General features: G+C 45.5%; 1 protein-coding gene across 8 annotated transcripts in view; it reads left to right on the top strand.

Annotated features, from left to right (window-relative positions):
• Nucleotides 1-1505: 1505 nt before the first annotated feature.
• SSBP2 (single stranded DNA binding protein 2) overlaps nt 1506-19498 on the top strand; it is a 273747-nt gene continuing 255754 nt past the window's right edge. For 3 of the 8 annotated variants that reach the window (XR_012158937.1, XM_073344390.1, XM_073344388.1), the window contains exons 1-2: nt 1506-1623; nt 14210-14327. Coding sequence is in view for 4 of the 8 variants with exons in the window: in XM_073344390.1 (XP_073200491.1) it covers nt 1565-1623; nt 14210-14327 (177 nt within the window). In the remaining 4 variants the exon portion in view is untranslated. Of the gene's footprint in view, nt 1624-13566; nt 14328-19498 lie in introns of those variants that run through there. The other 5 variants (XM_073344389.1, XM_073344396.1, XM_073344393.1 and 2 more) reach the window with 3 other exon arrangements.

The following is a 19498-nucleotide window of genomic DNA, read 5'->3' as shown; positions in this document are numbered from 1 at the left end:
GGGGGCTGAGGCTGGCTGTGCTGGGGGCTGAGCAGTGGGGGGGTAGGGGGCTGAGGCCGGCTGTGCTGGGGGCTGAGCAGTGGGGGGGTAGGGGGCTGAGGCCGGCTGTGCTGGGGGCTGAGCAGTGGGGGGGTAGGGGGCTGAGGCCGGCTTTGCTGGGGGCTGAGCAGTGGGGGGGTTAGGGGGCTGAGGCCGGCTGTGCTGCGGGCTGAGCAGTGGGGGGGTTAGGGGGCTGAGGCCGGCTGTGCTGCGGGCTGAGCAGTGGGGGGTAGGGGGCAGAGGCCAGCTGTGCTGCGGGCTGAGCAGTGGGGGGTAGGGGGCAGAGGCCGGCTGTGCTGGGGGCTGAGCAGTGGGGGGGTAGGGGGCTGAGGCCGGCTGTGCTGCGGGCTGAGCAGTGGGGGGGTAGGGGGCTGAGGCTGGCTGTGCTGGGGGCTGAGCAGTGGGGAGGGGGGCAGAGGCCGGCTGTGCTGGGGGCTGAGCAGTGGGGGGTAGGGGGCTGAGGCTGGCTGTGCTGGGGGCTGAGCAGTGGGGAGGGGGGCAGAGGCCGGCTGAGCTGGGGGCTGAGCAGTGGGGGGGGTAGGGGGCAGAGGCCGGCTGTGCTGGGGGCTGAGCAGTGGGGGTTAGGGGGCTGAGGCTGGCTGTGCTGGGGGCTGAGCAGTGGGGGGTAGGGGGCTGAGGCTGGCTGTGCTGGGGGCTGAGCAGTGGGGAGGGGGGCAGAGGCCGGCTGTGCTGGGGGCTGAGCAGTGGGGGGTAGGGGGCTGAGGCCGGCTGTGCTGGGGGCTGAGCAGTGGGGAGGGGGGCAGAGGCCGGCTGTGCTGGGGGCTGAGCAGTGGGGGGGTAGGGGGCTGAGGCTGGCTGTGCTGGGGGCTGAGCAGTGGGGAGGGGGGCAGAGGCCGGCTGTGCTGGGGGCTGAGCAGTGGGGGGTAGGGGGCTGAGGCCGGCTGAGCAGTGGGGCAGAGGCTGGCTGTCTGGGGGTCTCACTTCCCCCACTGAACACCAGGGCCGGGGTAACGCGCCTGCCGCTGGCTGAGCCGTGGGGCAGGTCTCGTTGCCCGGCGCGGCGGCCTGTGGGTGGTAGAGCAGTGGGGGAGGAGGGGGGACGGTTGATTAGCTGGTCGGGGGGAGAGGGGGCTGAAGCTGCCCGTGTGGCTGGCTGGGCGGCGGGAGGAGGGCCTGAAGCTGCCGGGTGCCGCTGGCTGTGGAATCCAGTCCGCACTTTCCCGCTCTCCCCAGCGCTCTCCCTCTCCGGCAGCGACGGAGGGGGGGTGTCGAGCGCACAGAACAGCCAGTTGTTTAAAATCCTTCTACAACCGTTTCAAATTCCCCCTTGCGCTGGAGAAGGGAGAGGGGAGGGGGAGGAGGAGCCGAGGGGTGGGGGAAGCGGGGAGGAGGAGGGAGCAGTCAGTCCTGGTCTCCGCCTGTCAATCACTGTGTTGTGGGCGTGCCCGAACGTGCAGCGGACCAATGGTGTGTGTGTGTGGCAGTGTCTCCATGGTGACGGGGCTGTTCCTGGGGAGGCTGTGATGGGTTGACAGGTGCGTGACAGTCGGAGCTCTCTGCAGGCATGTACGGCAAAGGCAAGAGCAACAGCAGCGTCCCGTCCGACAGCCAGGCCAGGGAGAAGTGAGTACAGCCCGCCGGACCGCACAGGCGGACTGGGCGGGGGGCGCACACACCTTCACAGACCCTGCACAAAGTAACTTTCCTGCTCGCCGGAGAGGGGGCCGCGCGCACGGTCGCGGAGCTGAGGGGAGCCAGCGGGGAGCCGGAGCGGGGAGCCAGGGCTTGGGGTGCGGAGGACCCGAGGGTTAGGAGTCGGGTGCACGAGCCCCTCGCTGGCAAGCTGGGGGAAGGGGCCGGGGGGTTGCGAGCTGCTCTCGTTGCTGGGGGGTGGCGGAGGCAGCAGTGTCTGAGTTCCCCGCGCTCGGCAGGGAGGTGGGACAGGAGGCGCCCGAACCCCTCGCCCGTCGCGGGGTGAACGGCAGGTGATGGCTGAGCCCCGCGCATTGTGGGGTGGGGGTGCAGCGCGGGCGGGGGCTGAGCCCCTCGCATTGGAGGGTGACGGTCTAGGGCAAGGAGCGGAAGGTTGGGGGAGGCCCCCCCTCCCCTGTCCCCGTCCCCAAAGGGGGTCTGTGCCGGTGGGAAGTGTTGGACTAACTTTGGTGACAAAGAGCCTAGCCTGTGCTGCTGGGGGGCGCCGCTGTGGGGCTCCCGCTGGGGTGGGAGAGGCAGAAGCTCCCTGTGCTGCCTGCAACTCTGCAGCTCTCAACTTTTTATCAGGACCTAATATCTCCCCCTGTCCTTCCCCGCCAGAGCCCTGATGTGCTCTCCCAGCCTCATCCCTCCCTAGGGTGGGGGCAGGACAGCGGGTTAGTGTGTGTAGGGGAGGAAGGGCTGGGGGTGGGTGGGCTGTGCATTGTTCCTTGGGAGTGAAACTGGGGCTGTTGTGGGTGGGGAAAAGGGATTAGTGGGGATGTTGTTGTGGTTGGAGGAGAAGGGGAAAAGGAGGTTGTGTAGGAAGAATACAGAGATATTATGAGGGCCTGTTGGTCTGGGGAAGAAGGGGACATGGTACTGATTTTTTTGTGGGGGGCTTTTGTGTAGTTGTAGGTGTGTGGTGGGATAGTGCCAACAGTACAACCAGTGACAATTAGAAGGATCTCTGTTCTATGGCAGTGAGGCATCCCTTTCCCGTGTATCCCCAACGCACATGTTAAAGGGACACCAAGGACTTGAATTTATAAAAACTGACTAATCTTCAGAAATGTTTTTGATATTCAAAGGAGGCTTCTCATATCTTGATCTTTTTAAAAACACCCTTTAAAATAAATTGTATAGGTGTATTTCTGTTCACCTGATTATGTTTACAAATGCCTTTTAGGGGAGGGAGAAACTGACTGAGTGTCTGGGGAAACAGTGAAACTGACTATACACAGCACAACCAAATGCACAAAATAAATAAACTGGAAAAATATGGAGAAGTAAAGTGACTTGGTTAACTTCCTTCAGTTATAGTACTGTTAGATATTATTGGTAATTATAGTAGGTTCAACATGCTTAGACAGAAATGTGACTTTCAAATTGATGGTGTTCCTTTAAGTTTGCTGTACTTGCAGACTTGGTTTGCATTATTGAGATTTGTGAAGCACAGACAGGAGGTGCTTACTGTGAAGTAGGAGGAAGAGCCCATGTGTGATGGGCTTAGTACAGGAGAGGGGGAGAAGGAAGTGTATAGTATGTGGCTTCAATTCTTCTGGCCAGGACCATTCAGTCAGTCTGCTGCAGCCTGTGAAAGCTCAGGATAAAGCCATTGAGGGAGCGAGGGGACTTCCAGCCAGAAAAACTATTTGTATATATCTTGTGCAGAAATCACATTGCACATCACATTGCACACCACCCCAGAACTGCATTTAACATGAAAATGAATAGTCCAGGCATGACTGATGAGTTTCCTTCAGGCAGCGTGTCTTGAACCTTCACCTAAAAGTTTTCCTTGTTGCAGCATTTTAGAGGAGCAGCACTTCCTAATTCCAGAGGTTGGCACACACACACACACTTCCTAGAGCAGTAGCAGGCCAGGCATCTTTGCTGAGAGACAAAGGAGAGGGAGATGCTTGAAGAGATTTAAAACATTTTTATTGCGTGATGTTTGGGAACTATATGTATAACTTTGAAATAGGGAATTGTACAAAGGCGGAGGGAATTGTTGACAGGAAATGAGAATTGCTGGTATGGGGTTTGAGACAGAACTTGAACAGACTAATCAACTGTTGGTGCTTCTTGCAAAAATATTTAGCAAAAAGAATTAAATTACCATACATTAGGACAAACATCATTTTGTTAGACTTGTGTAGAGAAATTGTAGAAGAATTTCAGCTGTTTTGTGCCTGGTACTTTCCACTGTGTGTCATCTACTTTGAAAAGTGCTAAAATCCAACCAACTAATATTATCTTGCTGTTGAATCTGTGAGGGGATCCTCAGAAAAATCTGACTTTCAGAATGATGACCTTTGTAGATTTAGTTTAGTTTTACTTCCTGTATGGCTTGCATCATGAAGATTTTGCAGTATTGTTTTTTTTTAATCTGAGGGCTGAAACGTTAAAATATATATCTTTTTCTCTCTACTTTACTTTTCCTCCAAACTTTTGTACCAATAAGGCAATACTACTTTAACGTGCAGTATCAAAATCCTTAATATTCTACAAGTGAGGCCTGCCAAACTGAGCTATCACCAAGTAATAACTACCCTCCTATGTGAAGTTATGGGGGGCTTGCTAGATGGTGCTATTTGATTTAAATACATTCCATCTCCCATTCATTACAACTAGCAGCTGGAAATCTGTACTGCTCATGTAAGGATTACCTTATGAATGTACAACATTTCAGGAGGATCGCTTTTAAACCATTGACTGAGTGATTACTACATAGTATTTTTGTTGACTACATTTATGGATGAAAATAATTTAGAATTCAGAAATAAACTTGGCTACTGCTGTGGCATGTCATTATTCTCTCTCTCACACACACACACACTCTCTCTCTCTCTTCAGAATTTTTGCACTAGATGTTTTCAAGTTCCTTATCAGTAGAACAAGATACATTACGAGATATTTTTCCTTCCCTGGGTTTGTAAAATTTTGGTTTTGTCTTTGTTATGGTATTTTCCCCAGAATAGATGTCTGAATCTGGTTCTACTGAGAACATTTGTCATCAGATCAAAAAGAGTATCCCTACAGAGGGAAACCTCTTTCCAACACATGAATGAAGTTGTGTTGATTTGAAAACTCTAGGAATAGAAAGGATGTTTGACTCAACTGATGTAAAGCATTTATTTAATCACAGTAGACTGTGACAAATAATTATATTAAAAAGTTAATCACTGTTATAAAAGAGTATAGTTTTGAAACAAGAAATATATGAGTTTGTTATAATGTTTCCTAAGGAATTCACGATGGTTGTAACACAGCTTTTTTTATACTGAACCCTTTAAAAAAATTGGTGATTGCTGTACAGGGGTGTCTGTCTCTCCTTGTCTCTCTCACACACACATGTGATCACATACTGTGTTAGAGACCAATATCTGGGAAAGTTTGTAGAATGCAAAATTGTTTAGTTTAACTGTATACTGTCACATCTAGTTATCTATGCTTACGTATCTTGGAGATTTGTTACTAGCTATGCATTTTATACATTTTTTCCATGTTAAAATTGGGTTAATATTAAGTATTTCTTAAAATACAGTAGCATGAGTTTACACATTTGGGTCTTGCCTGAGAAAATGAGTGCTGGTGACAGAAATTCTTCACAAGAAGTCTATTAGTGATGGAGAATTTTTGAAGTGTGGAAAACTGTGCACACCTTTTGTTTTTTAAAAATCAAGTGTCATGGACATATAGACTGATCTCAGTGTCAGGTGTTTTCCTGGAGGTATATCTATATTAAATGCTGCTATCAATATAATTTTTTTATGTTTCTTAATTTTTCTTAAGTAAAATAAAGAAAAAATGTTAGGTATGTTTTACAATTTTCAGTCTAATATATCACTTTATAATAGCCTTTGACAGGTTTTCAGTGTCAAGATTATGAGAATTTCCTCCTATACTCTCTCTTTGTCTCTCCCACCTGACCTCAGGGGCAAGTCATTCATTTATAGTACCTTAACAGCAAATCTAAAGTGAACAGATATGAAATATTTTCATCTGTATTTAACTCTACACCAAACAGGCATAGCACAGTTAAGTAAAACACTAAAAAGGAGAACAGAGTAGCTCTGAAGAACAAAGATTAAAAAGGAAGATGGATGGAAGGAAAAAAAACCCAGAGAAACTCCTCCCTCCCCGCCATCCTAGTTAAAGAATGGTAACTTGATTCTGGGGTCAGGCCACCCCACTTGCATAATGGACAGAAAAGTTGTATTCAACATTAGTCCCTCTACTACTAATGCTGTGCCAAGATCTAATAAGGCTCATCTATATTGTGAAAAGGATCTTAAATTTTTCTCAGCACCCATTTTTGTTGTCTCTTCTGGGCAGAATGTATTTCCCTGACTCCCTCCTCTACATCAGCGGTGGATTAATTCAGAGTTGGCGCCTGAACCTTTTCCCACTGCACTCAGTGACAAAACTCCATAAATTGATTTCAGTGGGAGCGGGATCAGATTTTTACATTCTGTGTGATTCCTTATATACCTTTACTTACAAGCCATGCTTTTTTTGGAGAAAAGTGGAACATTGGAGACTTATTTACATTAGTATTTACAAACATTTAATAAGGAAGAAAAATAGTATAAAAGAACTCATGGGCAAAATTAGATTTAGGAGAGAAACTATTCAGTTCACTTAAACACACAAATAGTTGTCTGTATCTTCAGTAATCTGGATCTTTCAGCAGTTACTCAGCAAATCTCTAAACCAGGGACTTCAAGGTGCTTTTCCCCCCAGTGGACTGTATGGGTGTGTTGGCAGAGATTGAAAAATTTGTCAGATGCCTGCTAATCAGAGGAGTAAACCTACTGGACAGAGCTAATACAAAAGACGAAAGAGCCAAAATAAATTACTTTACAGATTGATCCTATGCTCATTTAAGTCAAAGGCAAATCTCCCATTGGACTTTAATTATCAAAGGTCTAATGAAAGCCCTAGGTTTTCTTCCACCCCCAAACTGTAGGTAAGGCAAGAGTGCTTGCATTTCTATTTAGGTGCTGTCCTTGACCTTCCTCATCTTTGGTATTAGTCTGGCTGGTAGGTGTCTTGCAGATTTGACCTTTGCCAACAGTTGCTTGAAGAGAAATGGGGATTTTTCTTTTTTTCTTCTCTGAACCTGCTTGCTGTTGTGAGGAAGGAGGTCTCCTCTGCTCTCTTCTTCTGGTTTTTGTTTTTTTGGGTCTTTTAGATGAATAGCTACTGTGTCTAGCTTGGTTCAGAATAATTTCCCAAGCAACAATAGAGTGAGTTCCTGTAATTTTCAGTGGTGCCCACAGGATTCTGCACAGAAATTGTGAAACTGACCGGTGATTTCTGTTTCTGACTCTGCTTTTACTAACAAATCTGTGAACAGCAGCAGAAGTTCTGGAGTATTTTGTCTGCAAACTCAGGAAGGCAGAATTACATCAATTCACATTATGAAAATATCTTTGCAACTATAAGGGTTGGAAACATTATTATTTTTTTAAAAAAAAATGCTTAGATTTAAAAGAAACTAATAGTTTAGGCCTATCTCACCAGGGCAAATTTCCTACTCATCACTAGGAAGTCAGTGAGTCAGTTTCTCAGGTCCTGAGTTATAGAGTATGCTGATATCTAATTCATCTCCAATTCTTTTACTTTTTTGATTTTTCTTTTTTTGAGAGCTGAAGGCAAAAGCCATTTCCTCTGCCTGAAGTTGACCACTGACTCACTAACAAGTTTTTGAGTTTGAGTTTTTGAGTTTCCCTCCTCCCCCGCCATATCTCTTAGCAGATCTTCATGGTAGAACTTTTTATTTCAAAACTATTTTGAATAAATCCTGGAGAGCTGACATCGTGATAATTCCTGCCATCTTAAAATGTTTTTAAGGCTGTAGAGGTCAGTTTTAATTTCTAAATATGAAAACAGAATTGTCAGGTTAATCCAGATTGTTCTGAAAAATCTACTAGAATTGAGTTTACATCTTGATTTGATTCATCAGGTTGAATTGTACAGTATGTGGATGCTGCCTGTAAAAATAAATGTATTGGTTGCAGGAATACTATTATGGGACCCTATCTGTAGATTTGCTGCAGTACGCAAGACATTTTGATAAGGGGGGGCCACATCCAGAATGTTTTGGAAATGACAAAAGTTTTTCATTTGTTTGCCATTGACCCACTATGATGCAGGTTTGGTGCATCACTGAGCAGGTGCTCTTAGAAAAGGTTTCAAGTATATGGACATTTCAAACTCTGACTAAATTACCCTAAATGGGCTGAATTACAATTATAAACCTGATTACACTTTAGATATAACACAAGTGGTAATAGCAGACATTAGCTATATCAGGTTGTAGATACATAGGTTCATTCCAGCACAGCACTATAATAAGTGTGTAACTTTAAGCACATGAGTAGTCTTAGGGCTTGGCTACACTTGCAAGTTACAGCGCATTAAAGCAGCCCCAGGTGCCCTAACTCATGACCTGTCCACACTGGCAAGGCACTTAGAGCGCCTGGACTCTGCAACTGTTAATCCAGCTCCACGCGAAGCATAACGCTTGTTGTGCCTCAGCTGAAACGCCCCAGCGTTAGTGTGAATGAGTTAGTTGCATTACTGCGCTTTGATCGGCCTCTGGAAATGTCCCATAATCCCCTTAAGTCAAGTGGCCACTCTTGTCATTGTTTTGGAATTGGCTGTAGGAATGCGGAAATGCCCTTTCAAAGCTCTGTTTTGACAGCTGGCATGCTTATCTGCTCTGGGATAAAGCAAACCGTTAGGGTGGAATGTTGCTTGCTGTGACTGTGTGAGTGAGAGATGGGGGTGAGAGTGGTCTGAACTTACAAGATAGCATGCTGACACACACTCAGCACCCCAAAAACCCACTGTCTCTCCCCCCACATACACACAGCACACTCCCTGTCACACTCTCCCCCCCCGCATTTGAAAAGCACTCTGCAGCCACTTGAACACAGGGATAGCTACCACAATGCACTGCTCTTTGTGGCATTGCAAGAGCTGCTAATGTGGCCACGCCAGTGCGCTTCCAGCTGAGAGTGTAAACACTCGGCAGCGTTTTCCCTGCTGCAGTCTCCAAAGACTGGTGTAGCTCCCAGTGCTCTACACCTGCAAGTGTAGCCATGCCCTTATTGATTTCAACAGAGCTAAACTTAAGTATGTGCTTAAGCGTTTTGCAGGACTAGAGATCTTGTGCTGGAGGAGGGTGGCAAAAGCTAAAGTATAAAAGATCATCTTTCCTTCTTTGTACTGTTCTCTCCTTCTCCTCCCCCAACACACCCTAAAAATATGCTCTTTCTGTGTTATTCATCACCATGAGCGATATGAGATTGTGCATTCCAATTTTAAGTTTTTGCATACTGTCTTTAATGTTAAGCAAATCTTTCCTGAAAAAGAGTAATGGCTTACTTCTGGTCCCATTGAGGCCAATTGCAAGTCTCCCATTCATTTTAGTTGAGAGCATGATGGGGCTCCAGTTTAAAAATCTAAACCTTGTTGGAGGAAGCAGTCAGTAACTAATGGAAATCAGTGGATATGTTTTAACATTTCTTTTAGCTTAATTCGTTTTAATCTGATGTTAAGAAGTATAACCGCAAAAAGAAATAAGTAGAAGATGGGCAGGTGTATGCACATACAAAAATACATGAGGGTAGCTTACTTGTATATCTGGAATAACAGCTGTAATAAAGCATATTATATATTCCAAGAAGACACAAAAATAATACTCCTAATTGCAAAGCTGATAAATTTTGGTTCTTCTTTAAGTGATTGTGCATGTGGATTCCACTCTTGAATCTCAGGTGTCCCATGCACACGAGATTGGATTCCTTTGGCTAACAGTGACTGTTGGGGCCACACCTGTGTACCCTCATTCCCCCCACGTGAGAGCACTGTTCTCTCTATGCTGTGTGCGAGCGCGCGTGCACACACATCTAAACTGTGCGCACATGGCAAAACACTGCACGCACAAAAATTTCCACAGAAGAAATTTTTTGCGCACACAGCCTGTCAAAAATTTGAGGGAACATTGCTCAAGAGCATAAAAGATGGAATGGGCCCAACCATTCCTCAGTTCATTCTTAACATCCAGGGCAGCGAGATGCCTGCTTCTCTGTGCATTGTGCTGGTTTAGTGTTGTTGTTCTTGTTGCCCGTTGGCAACATACAGGCACACAAATACAAATTTTTATTTTAGTCAGTTTCTGAATTTTAGGCTAGAACACCCCCCCCCCAAACCCCACCCCCAAACAGGGGCTCTAGCAGTGGCAAAATCTTTGGGATTTAAAACTTGTCTCTCATGGGTTTAATGCCACTTAATGATCGGCACTCTAGGTGCCTATTTTGTTTAGGAGAAGGACCCATTCCCAAGTGATGTACTGTTGTGTTGAGAGGTACTGGATTGCTTTGATCGCAAACCTCTTTGAGATTAAATGTGAATATACCCTTCAATTAACATAATTGTCAGGATGAATTAATCAGAACCCCCCCTCTCCCCACACCTAAGTAAAAAGAGGGCTGTGAACTCACCCAGGAGTTTGTACTGAATGGGCAGAGGGCTTTTGCTAAGTATTGTTAATGTTTTGTGTGTGTAAGGAAAAAGGTAGAACACTCAGAAACTGAGAGAGACTAGGAGACAGAGACAGCTGGAAAGAGCAGCTGAAAGCATGGTGTCTGACCCTGGAAGAAACCTGGGGAGGGTGCAGGCTGAAAAACGTGTTCTTGGTGCTGTAAACAAAAGAAGCTGTTTCCTGCTGTTTGATTCCTTTGTACATTCTTTGCAAATAAACAAAACAGCATCAAAGAAATACCTGACTGTAACCAATTTCTGCTCCCAGATGGAATATCCCCAAGGCCCAAACTTCGACTACCCGCTTAGGTTAAAAAAAAAAAGGTAACAATAATATATGTTGCTTCTTCTCTAAATGGACCCCAGAAGCTAGAGAAACCAGCTTAAAAGTGTTCCTCCTGGAGCTTTCTAGTTAAGCCTCCTCGGACACCAAAAGGTAGGACATAGCTGGACACTAGTCCTGTGGTCATGGATCTCCATGAGAACCCTGGTGAGCTGAGATTCCACCTGAGCTTCTGGGTTACATTGACTAAGAGACCCCAGTTGTCTGCCTCTGTACCCGCTTTGCTGAGCTGAGGCATAGGTGACTCTCTCGAATGTCAGCTGAGTCTAGCAACAAGACTCATCTCAGACTCAACTATCAAAAGGCAGCCCACATCCTGAGAAGAAAGGTCCCTCTGGCATGCTGGTACTGACTGTTGAGAGTGCTGATGGTATCAATTAAACCTGGGAACTGCATCTCTTTTGGTACTGAACCTTCAACAACTGGAGCCTGGGTACCTGGCACAACTCCCACACTGTGGTCCTCAGCACCCAGTGCATTGGTACCCAGGGCATATATAGTACAAAGTGGTTTATCTGTGGGCCTGGTACCAGAGGCCTGACCTTTGGGGCACTTTGCTTGATACCGGCTGCCAACTAGATAGGGAGACATTGGTCACTACCCGTTGAGCTGGACGGTCTAGCCAGCTTTCTATCCACCTTATAGTCCATTCATCCACCCATACTTCTTTAACTTGCTGGCAGAAATACTATGGGAGACCGTATCAAAAGCTTTGCTAAAGTCAAGGAATAACACGTCCACTGCTTTCCCCTCATCCACAGAGCCAGCTATCTCGTCATAGAACGCAATTAGGTTAGTCAGGCATGACTTGCCCTTGGTGAATCCATGCTGACCGTTCCTGATCACTTTCCTCTCCTCTAAGTGCTTCAAAATTGATTCCTTGAGAACCTGCTCCATGATTTTTCCAGGGACTGAGCTGAGGCTGACTGGCCTGTAGTTCCCTGGATTCTCCTCCGTCCCTTTTTTTAAAGATGGGCACTATATTAGCCTTTTTCCAATCATCCGGAACCTCCCCCGATCGCCATGAGTTTTCCAAGATAATGGCCAATGGCTCTGCAATCACATCTCCAGTTCCAATTTCATTCCGTGCCCAATTAGAGCACAACAGAGCCACAGGACTGATAGGATGATCTTTCCTTTTCCCTTTCTTCATCTCCACTGGGGCATTGTAGGGACTCTTCTCCTTGGCTAGCATAGTGGGAGGTAGGAAGAGAATCTATGAATTCCCATGAAGGAAACTATAAGGAGCAGCAGGAAGCTACCTATGGCTCATAGGGAACATCTGTCCTGGTACATTCCTATGTGTTCCCCCTTTCAGTACCCATACTTGCCTTAGCCCTACTAGATGCCTGGGGATGGGGGTGGGGTGCAGCTATAATTCCCTCAAGCCTGCATCATTGGACCCCTGTAGAGATAGATCCTCCTCCTCAAAAAAGGAATATAAACCAACATAGGTCAGTTAGTGCAGCCTCTGATCCTGGAGAGGGAATCTAAAGAAAGTAACAAGGACAACATCTACAAGGGGAAGAACGACATGTCCCCACTTCAGTCTCCTCTTCCTCTCCCAGTGAGGTTCCTTGATGCCTTCTTCAGTTAGTGAGTTAAAGGCATTCCAGGAATTCATCATGCATATGGCAGAGCCTCTGAAAGTGGTGCAGGAGAAGCCTCACAAGCTCCTGGACATCTTGCATCCTTCTATGCCTGACAAGCTTGCCATGCCTATAAATGAGGGACTGTTGGACCTTGTGAAAGACCTGTGGCACACTAGCATTAATTCTGACCACATCCAAGTGAGCTGAGAAGAGATACCAAGTCCCTTCCAAGAAACTTGTGTACTTATTCCCAGCCAATACCAGGATCACCTGTGGTAAGAGCTCCCAAATCTACACCTAGAAAGAAAGTCCCAAAGAGCCTGAACCTGTTCAAAGGCAAAGTCTATTAATCTGCCATCTTCCAGATATGCATGACTAATTATCAAGTGCTTCTGTACAATACAATTATTTCAGCTGGACAAACTGTCTCAGTTTTTGGATAGGCTATCTCAAGATCACAGAAAGGAGCTAAAAGACCATCATGTCTGAAGGATAGCTGATAGTCCTCAGATTCTTACAGGTTGCACTGGATATGTCCAACATAGTAGCATGTATCTACATTGGTGGCCATGAGAAGATCTTCGGGGGGATTTCCAGGGAGGCTCAAACAACAAATATTAAGGACCTTCCCTTTGAGGGTAATTAACTTTTTAAATTCAAAGATGGATGAGGCCCCCTTTTCCTTAAAGCAGTGTTTCCCAAACTTACAACAGTTGCGTACCCCTTTTGAGACATTTGTTTTACCGGCGTACCCCTTCTCTGGTGAAGATACTTTTGGGGGGGATGGTAGCCACATTTTTATAACACACTCCTAATTCGTTTAATTCTGGATTAAATATTTATTAGAAATAAATACAAAATTATATTACGTACAGTTGCAACAAAAATTTTAATAGAAATAATAGTTACATATAGAAATAGTACTAGAAATAATTAAAATAATAGAAGCCAATCAACAGTCTGGCAGAACAGCGTGTATATATATATATATATATATAGTGAATTTGTATCATTCTGAAATTAAAATACGCTCTTTGGTTAGGTTAGTGAAGAAAGCACTAGTTTTAATACTTACTATTTCAGTACTGAAAATTTTTCAGTACAAACCAAACTGTTCAGTGCGAGGGATGGAACTGCTTTTGACCAGACACTATCGCGGGGATATCTGTCTCGATGTTTGTGATCTTAAGATGAAGATGGGGCTCCCCGTCAATAAGCTGATTTCTTCTTTTTGTTTTGATGCCAACCAGCGCAGAGAATCCGATCTCGCACAAATATGAGGTGGGAGAAGGCAGAAGATACTTGACAGCTTTGTCCGATAGAGCTGGATATTCAGAGCTAACCCCAAATCAAAATGACGTCAGTGTATTTTGCTCAAATTTTGTTTTCAGGAAGCTATCTGAAGCCAGCTCCAAGAGCTGTTCTTCTTCTGAACAGAGAGGTTATTTGGCGATGTTTGAACATTGATGATAAAAGGGTTCCTTATCCATTCAAAGGTGTTGTCCGGTTCAGGGAAATACTTATGAAGATCTTTCTGCAAACTTTCCAAATGCTGCTTCATGGTTTGCAACACATCGCTATCAAGTTCGTTAGTCAAATTTATTACTAAGTCATGAAGAGATGGAAAGGAATCCAGTTCACGACGACTAAGATGTTTATGCCACTGTTTCAGTTTTGTGACCAAGGTGCTCACTTTGTCTTGAACATGGAATATGGATATGAGTTTCCCTTGCAAGGATAGATTGAGGTTGTTTAAATGAGCAAAGATATCTGCAATATATGCTAGTTTCCATAGTCATTTCCAGTCATGTATATGGTCTCGCAGGTTAAAAGTTTCATGTAAAAAACACTTGCAGTTCTTCTCGCAGCTCAGACAGGCGAATCAGAACTTTTCCATGCGAAAACCAATGCAGTTCAGTGTGAAATAGGAGTTGTGTGTAATCACTGCCCATCTCATCACAAAGCTGAGAAAACAGCCGGGCGTTCAGAGGGCGGCCTTTCACAAAAGTGATTATTTTTACAGCTTCATCCAGTCAGAGCAGGCTGTGCAGCAGGGACAGAAGGACGGTGAAGATATTTGGCAGCATGTGACCTCCAGAAGAAGAAAGGGGAGCGTCCATATACCAGCAATGCAGATACAGGTAAGCAACCGTTTTCATGTTCTCTCCACAGGTACTAATGTGGAGAGTGGACTAGATGATACATCTGAGGGAAGGGAACAGACAGAGACTCCACCGATTGGAAGGCATGAGATGCACTGTCCTAGGGATGAGGATTCCACGACCACCGCTCCCAAGAGAAGGAAGCGGGTGGTGGTGGTCGGGGACTCTCTCCTCAGGGGGACTGAGTTATCTATTTGCTGCCCCCACCAGGAAAAGCGAGAAGTCTGCTGCTTGCCAGGAGCTAGGATTCACGATGTGGTGGAGAGACTGCTGAGACTCATCAAGCCCTTGGATCGCTACCTCTTCCTGTTTATCCACGTGGGCACCAATGATACTGCCAAGAATGACCTTGATTAGATCACTGCAGACTACATGGCTCTGGGAAGAAGGATAAAGGAGTTTGAGGCACAAGTGGTGTTCTCATCCATCCTCCCCATGGAAGGAAAAGGCCTGGGTAGAGACCGTTGAATCGTGGAAGTCAATGAACAGCTATGCAGGTGATGTCAGAGAGAAGGCTTTGGATTCCAAGAAGGAGGAGTGCTAGGCAGAGACGGGCTCCACCTAACGAAGAGAAGGAAGAGCATCTTTGCAAGCAGACTGGCTAACCTAGTGAGGAGGGCTTTAAACTAGGTTCACTGGGAGAAGGAGACCAAAGCCCTGAGGTAAGTGGGGACGTGGGATACCAGGAGGAAGCATGAGCAGGAGAGCGCCAGAGGGGAGGGCTCCTGCCTCATACTAAGAAAGCAGGACAAACAGCAAGTTATCTCAAGTGCCTATACATAAATGCAAGAAGCCTGGGGAACAAGCAGGGAGAACTGGAAGTCCTGGCACAGTCAAGGAATTATGATGTGATTGGAATAACAGAGACTTGGTGGGATAACATCACATGACTAGAGTACTGTCATGGATGGATATAAACTGTTCCGGAAGGACAGGCAAGGCAGAAAAGCTGGGGGAGTTACATTGTATGTAAGAGAGCAGTATGACTGCTCAGAGCTTCGGTATGAAACTGCAGAAAAACCGAGTGTCTCTGGATTAAGTTTAGAAGTGTGAGCAACAAGGGTGATGTTGTGGTGGGAGTCTGCTATAGACCACTGGACCAGGGGGATGAGGTGGACGAGGCTTTCTTCCAGCAACTAATGGAAGTTACTAGATCGCAGGCCCTGGTTCTCACGGGAGGCTTCAATCACCCTGATATCTGCTGGGAGAGCAATACAGTGGTGCACAGACAATCCAGGAAGTTTTTGGAAAGTATAGGGGACAATTTCCTGGTGCAAGTGCTGGAGGAACCAACTAGGGGCAGAGCTGTACTTGACCTGCTGCTCACAAACCAGGAAGAATTAGTAGGGGAAGAAAAAGGGGATGGGAACCTGGGAGGCAGTGATCATGAGATAGTCGAGTTCAGGATCCTGACACAAGGAAGAAAAGAGAGCAGCAGAATACGGACCCTGGACTTCAGAAAAGCAGACTTTGACTCTCTCAGGGAACTGATGGCAAGATCCCCTGGGAGAATAACATGAGGGGAAAAGGAGTCCAGGAGAGCTGGCTGTATTTTAAAGAATCCTTATTGACGTTACAGGAACAAACCATCCCGATGTGTAGAAAGAATAGTAAATATAGCAGGCGACCAGCTTGCTGATCCTTGCTGATCTTAAACACAAAAAAGAAGCTTACAAGAAGTGGAAGATTGGGCAACTGACCAATGAAGAGTATAAAAATATTGCTTGGGCATGCAGGAGTGAAATCAGGAAGGCCAAATCACACCTGGAGTTGCAGCTAGCAAGAGATGTTAAGAGTAACAAGAACCGTTTCTTCAGGTAAGTTAGCAACAAGAAGAAAGTCAAGGAAAGTGTGGGCCCCTTACTGAATGAGGGAGGCAACCTAGTGACAGAGGATGTGGAAAAAGCTAATGTACTCAATGCTTTTTTTGCCTCTGTCTTCACGAACAAGGTCAGCTCCCAGTCTACTGCACTGGGCAGCACAGCATGGGGAGGAGGTGACCAGCCCTCTGTGGAGAAAGAAGTGGTTTGGGTCTATTTAGAAAAGCTGGACGAGCACAAGTCCATGGGGCTGGATGCGCTGCATCCGAGAGTGCAAAAGGAGTTGGCGGATGTGATTGCAGAGCAATTGGCCATTATCTTGGAAAACTCATGGTGATCGGGGGAGGTCCCGGATGACTGGAAAAAGGTTAATGTAGTGCCCATCTTTAAAAAAGGGAAGGAAGACGATCCAGGGAACTACAGGCCAGTCAGCCTCAGCTCAGTCCCTGGAAAAATCATGGAGCAGGTCCTCAAGGAATCAATTCTGAAGCACTTAGAGGAGAGGAAAGTGATCAGGAACAGTTATCATGGATTCACCAAGGGCAAGTCATGCCTGACTAATCTAATTGCGTTCTGTGACAAGATAACTGGCTCTGTGGATGAGGGGAAAGCAATGGACATGTTATTCTTTGACTTTAGCAAAGCTTTTGACACGGTCTCCCACAGTATTCTTGCCAGCAAGTTAAAGAAGTATGGGTGGATGAATGGACTATAAGGTGGATAGAAAGCTGGCTAGATTGTCGGGCTCAACGGGTAGTGATCAATGTCTCCATGTCTAGTTGGCAGCCAGTATCAAGTGGAGTGCCCCAAGGGTCGGTCCTCTGGCCGGTTTTGTTCAATATCTTCATAAATGATCTGGAGTATGATGTGGATTGCATCCTCAGCAAGTTTGCAGATCACACTAAGCTGGGAGGAACGGTAGATACGCTGGAGGGTAGAGATAGGATACAGAGGGACTTAGACAAATTAGAGGATTGGGCCAAACGAAATCTGATGAGATTCAACAAGGACAAGTGCAGAGTCCTGCACTTAGGACGGAAGAATCCCATGCACCGCTACAGCCTAGGGACCGAAAGGCTATGCAGCAGTTCTGCAGAAAAAGACCTAGGAGTTACAGTGGATGAGAAGCTGGATATGAGTCAACAGTGTGCCATTGTTGCCAAGAAGGCCAATGGCATTTTGGGATGTATAAGTAGGGGCATTGCCAGCAGATTGAGGGACGTGATCGTTCCCCTCTATTTGATATTGATGAGGCCTCATCTGGAGTACTGTGTCCAGTTTTGGGCCTAAAAATTTCAGAGCGTCTGAAAAAGAAGTAGAGATTTCAGCAATAACAAAGCTCTGCCTTTATGATTATTATTATTTATTATTTATCTGTGTAATGCCACATTACAAGAAGGATGTGGAAAAATTGGAAAACGTCCAGCGGAGGGCAATAAAAATGATTAGGGGACTGGAACACATGATTTATGAGGAGAAGCTGAGGGAACTGGGATTGTTTAGTCTGCGGAAGAGAAGAATGAGGGGGGATTTGATAGCTGCTTTCAACTACCTGAAAGGGAGTTCCAAAGAGGATGGATCTAATCTGTTCTCAGTGGTAGCAGGTGACAGAACGAGGAGTAATGGTCTCAAGTTGCAGTGGGGTAGGTTTAGGTTGGATATTAGGAAAAACTTTTTCACTAGGAGGGTGATGAAGCAGTGGAATGGGCTACCTAGGGAAGTGGTGGAATCTCCTTCCTTAGAAGTTTTTAAGGTCAGGCTTGACAAAACCCTGGCTGGGATGATTTAATTGGGGATTGGTCCTGCTTTGAGCAGCGGGTTGGACTAGATGACCTTCTGGGGTCCCTTCCACCCCTGATATTCTGTGATTCTATGATACTTGCTTTAGATCTGCCTGCATGTTCTGAGTGGCGAGTGCTTCCCTGTGAGTGCAACCATGAGTTGATTTTACTTCTGGTGCAACAGCTTGAATATGTGCAACAACTCCTTTCTTCAAACCAATCATGGCTCTGCTGCCATCTGTGCTTATTCTAACACAACGACTCCAATCCAAGTCATTGTTTTTGAAAAGTTATCAATAACTTTAAAAATAGCTTCTCCAGTTGTATGTGTTGGCATAGGCTGGCAGAACAAAATATCATCGTGGACTTCATTATTCAGCTTGTATCTGACAAACAACAAAAGATTAGCTAAATTCACAGTATCAGTGGATTCATCTGCTTGCAGTGCATAGTGGCCACTCTTTCGTACTCTTGACAATAATTGCTGCTTTACTTTTTCAGCCATATCTGTGATTCTGTGATGAAAGGTATTATTTGAGAGGGGGACACGGTCTACGGCTTTGCTAGCCTTGTCTCCAGTCATCACTTGCACCATTACTTCGACTGCAGGTTTTACTAACGTCTCGCCAATCACTTCAGCAGCTCCGGACTTTGCAATTATATGAAGCTACCAAAGCTTTCATATTTTCACCTCCCGTCACATTACGAATTGTTTTCTGGAACTTTTGGAGATCTTTGTGCTTATTTTCGAAGAACTCTATAGGTTTTCTTTCGTATTCTTTATGTTCGCTATCAAAATAGCGTTTTAGGTTGGATGGTTTCATACTTTCATTTGTGAGAGTCTCATAACAAATCACACATAGTGGAACAGGCTCCACCTCATCGCCAGTTCACGAAAATCCCAGTTTAAGATATTCTTCCACATATTTGCGGGCTTTTTTTTTTGTTTTCTTTGCAGCTGATACGCTCAATAAACTTACAGATGGTTCACACAGTTCACTAATTTTGTCATCACAATTGTCTGATGTAGCCATATCACTGCATTTTTTGGCATAATTATCACTAACATTTGTATTTCCTTCATAATTTTCTTTTGTACGTTTCAAACTTCCCACTTTTAGCCAGCGATCCATTGTAAATGGGTTTAACAAAAACAAAAGAGAGAAATTTTGTATATTAATACACACCAAGTATGTACTTGCTACGATCTGTAGATTACTGTGAGTAGTTATTCACTTTGATCTTTTATCCCTCAGTACGACTTCTGTGCATGCCACAAAGGCAAGTGTATTGCCCAAGCCGCGGTAACGCGCACGCGTGGTTTGCATCGGCTCTTCTGTGCTATTAGATGTTACTGAACACGTTATCATATTAGTTACAGTGTAAATCTGTGTGTATTTCTACTGTACAAGTGTATACCATTCTTATATATTAAATTTTAGTGAATTGTTTTCTGCTGCTAAAAAAAAAACTATGATAAAGTAAAATAAAAAATTCTGCCATGTACCCCTTGAAACCCTTTCACGTACCACCAGGGGTACATGTATCA

This window comes from Lepidochelys kempii, chromosome 5 (assembly GCF_965140265.1).
Source record: "Lepidochelys kempii isolate rLepKem1 chromosome 5, rLepKem1.hap2, whole genome shotgun sequence".
Classification (NCBI taxonomy): domain Eukaryota; kingdom Metazoa; phylum Chordata; order Testudines; family Cheloniidae; genus Lepidochelys; species Lepidochelys kempii.
This window is presented reverse-complemented; position numbering and strand designations above follow the sequence as displayed.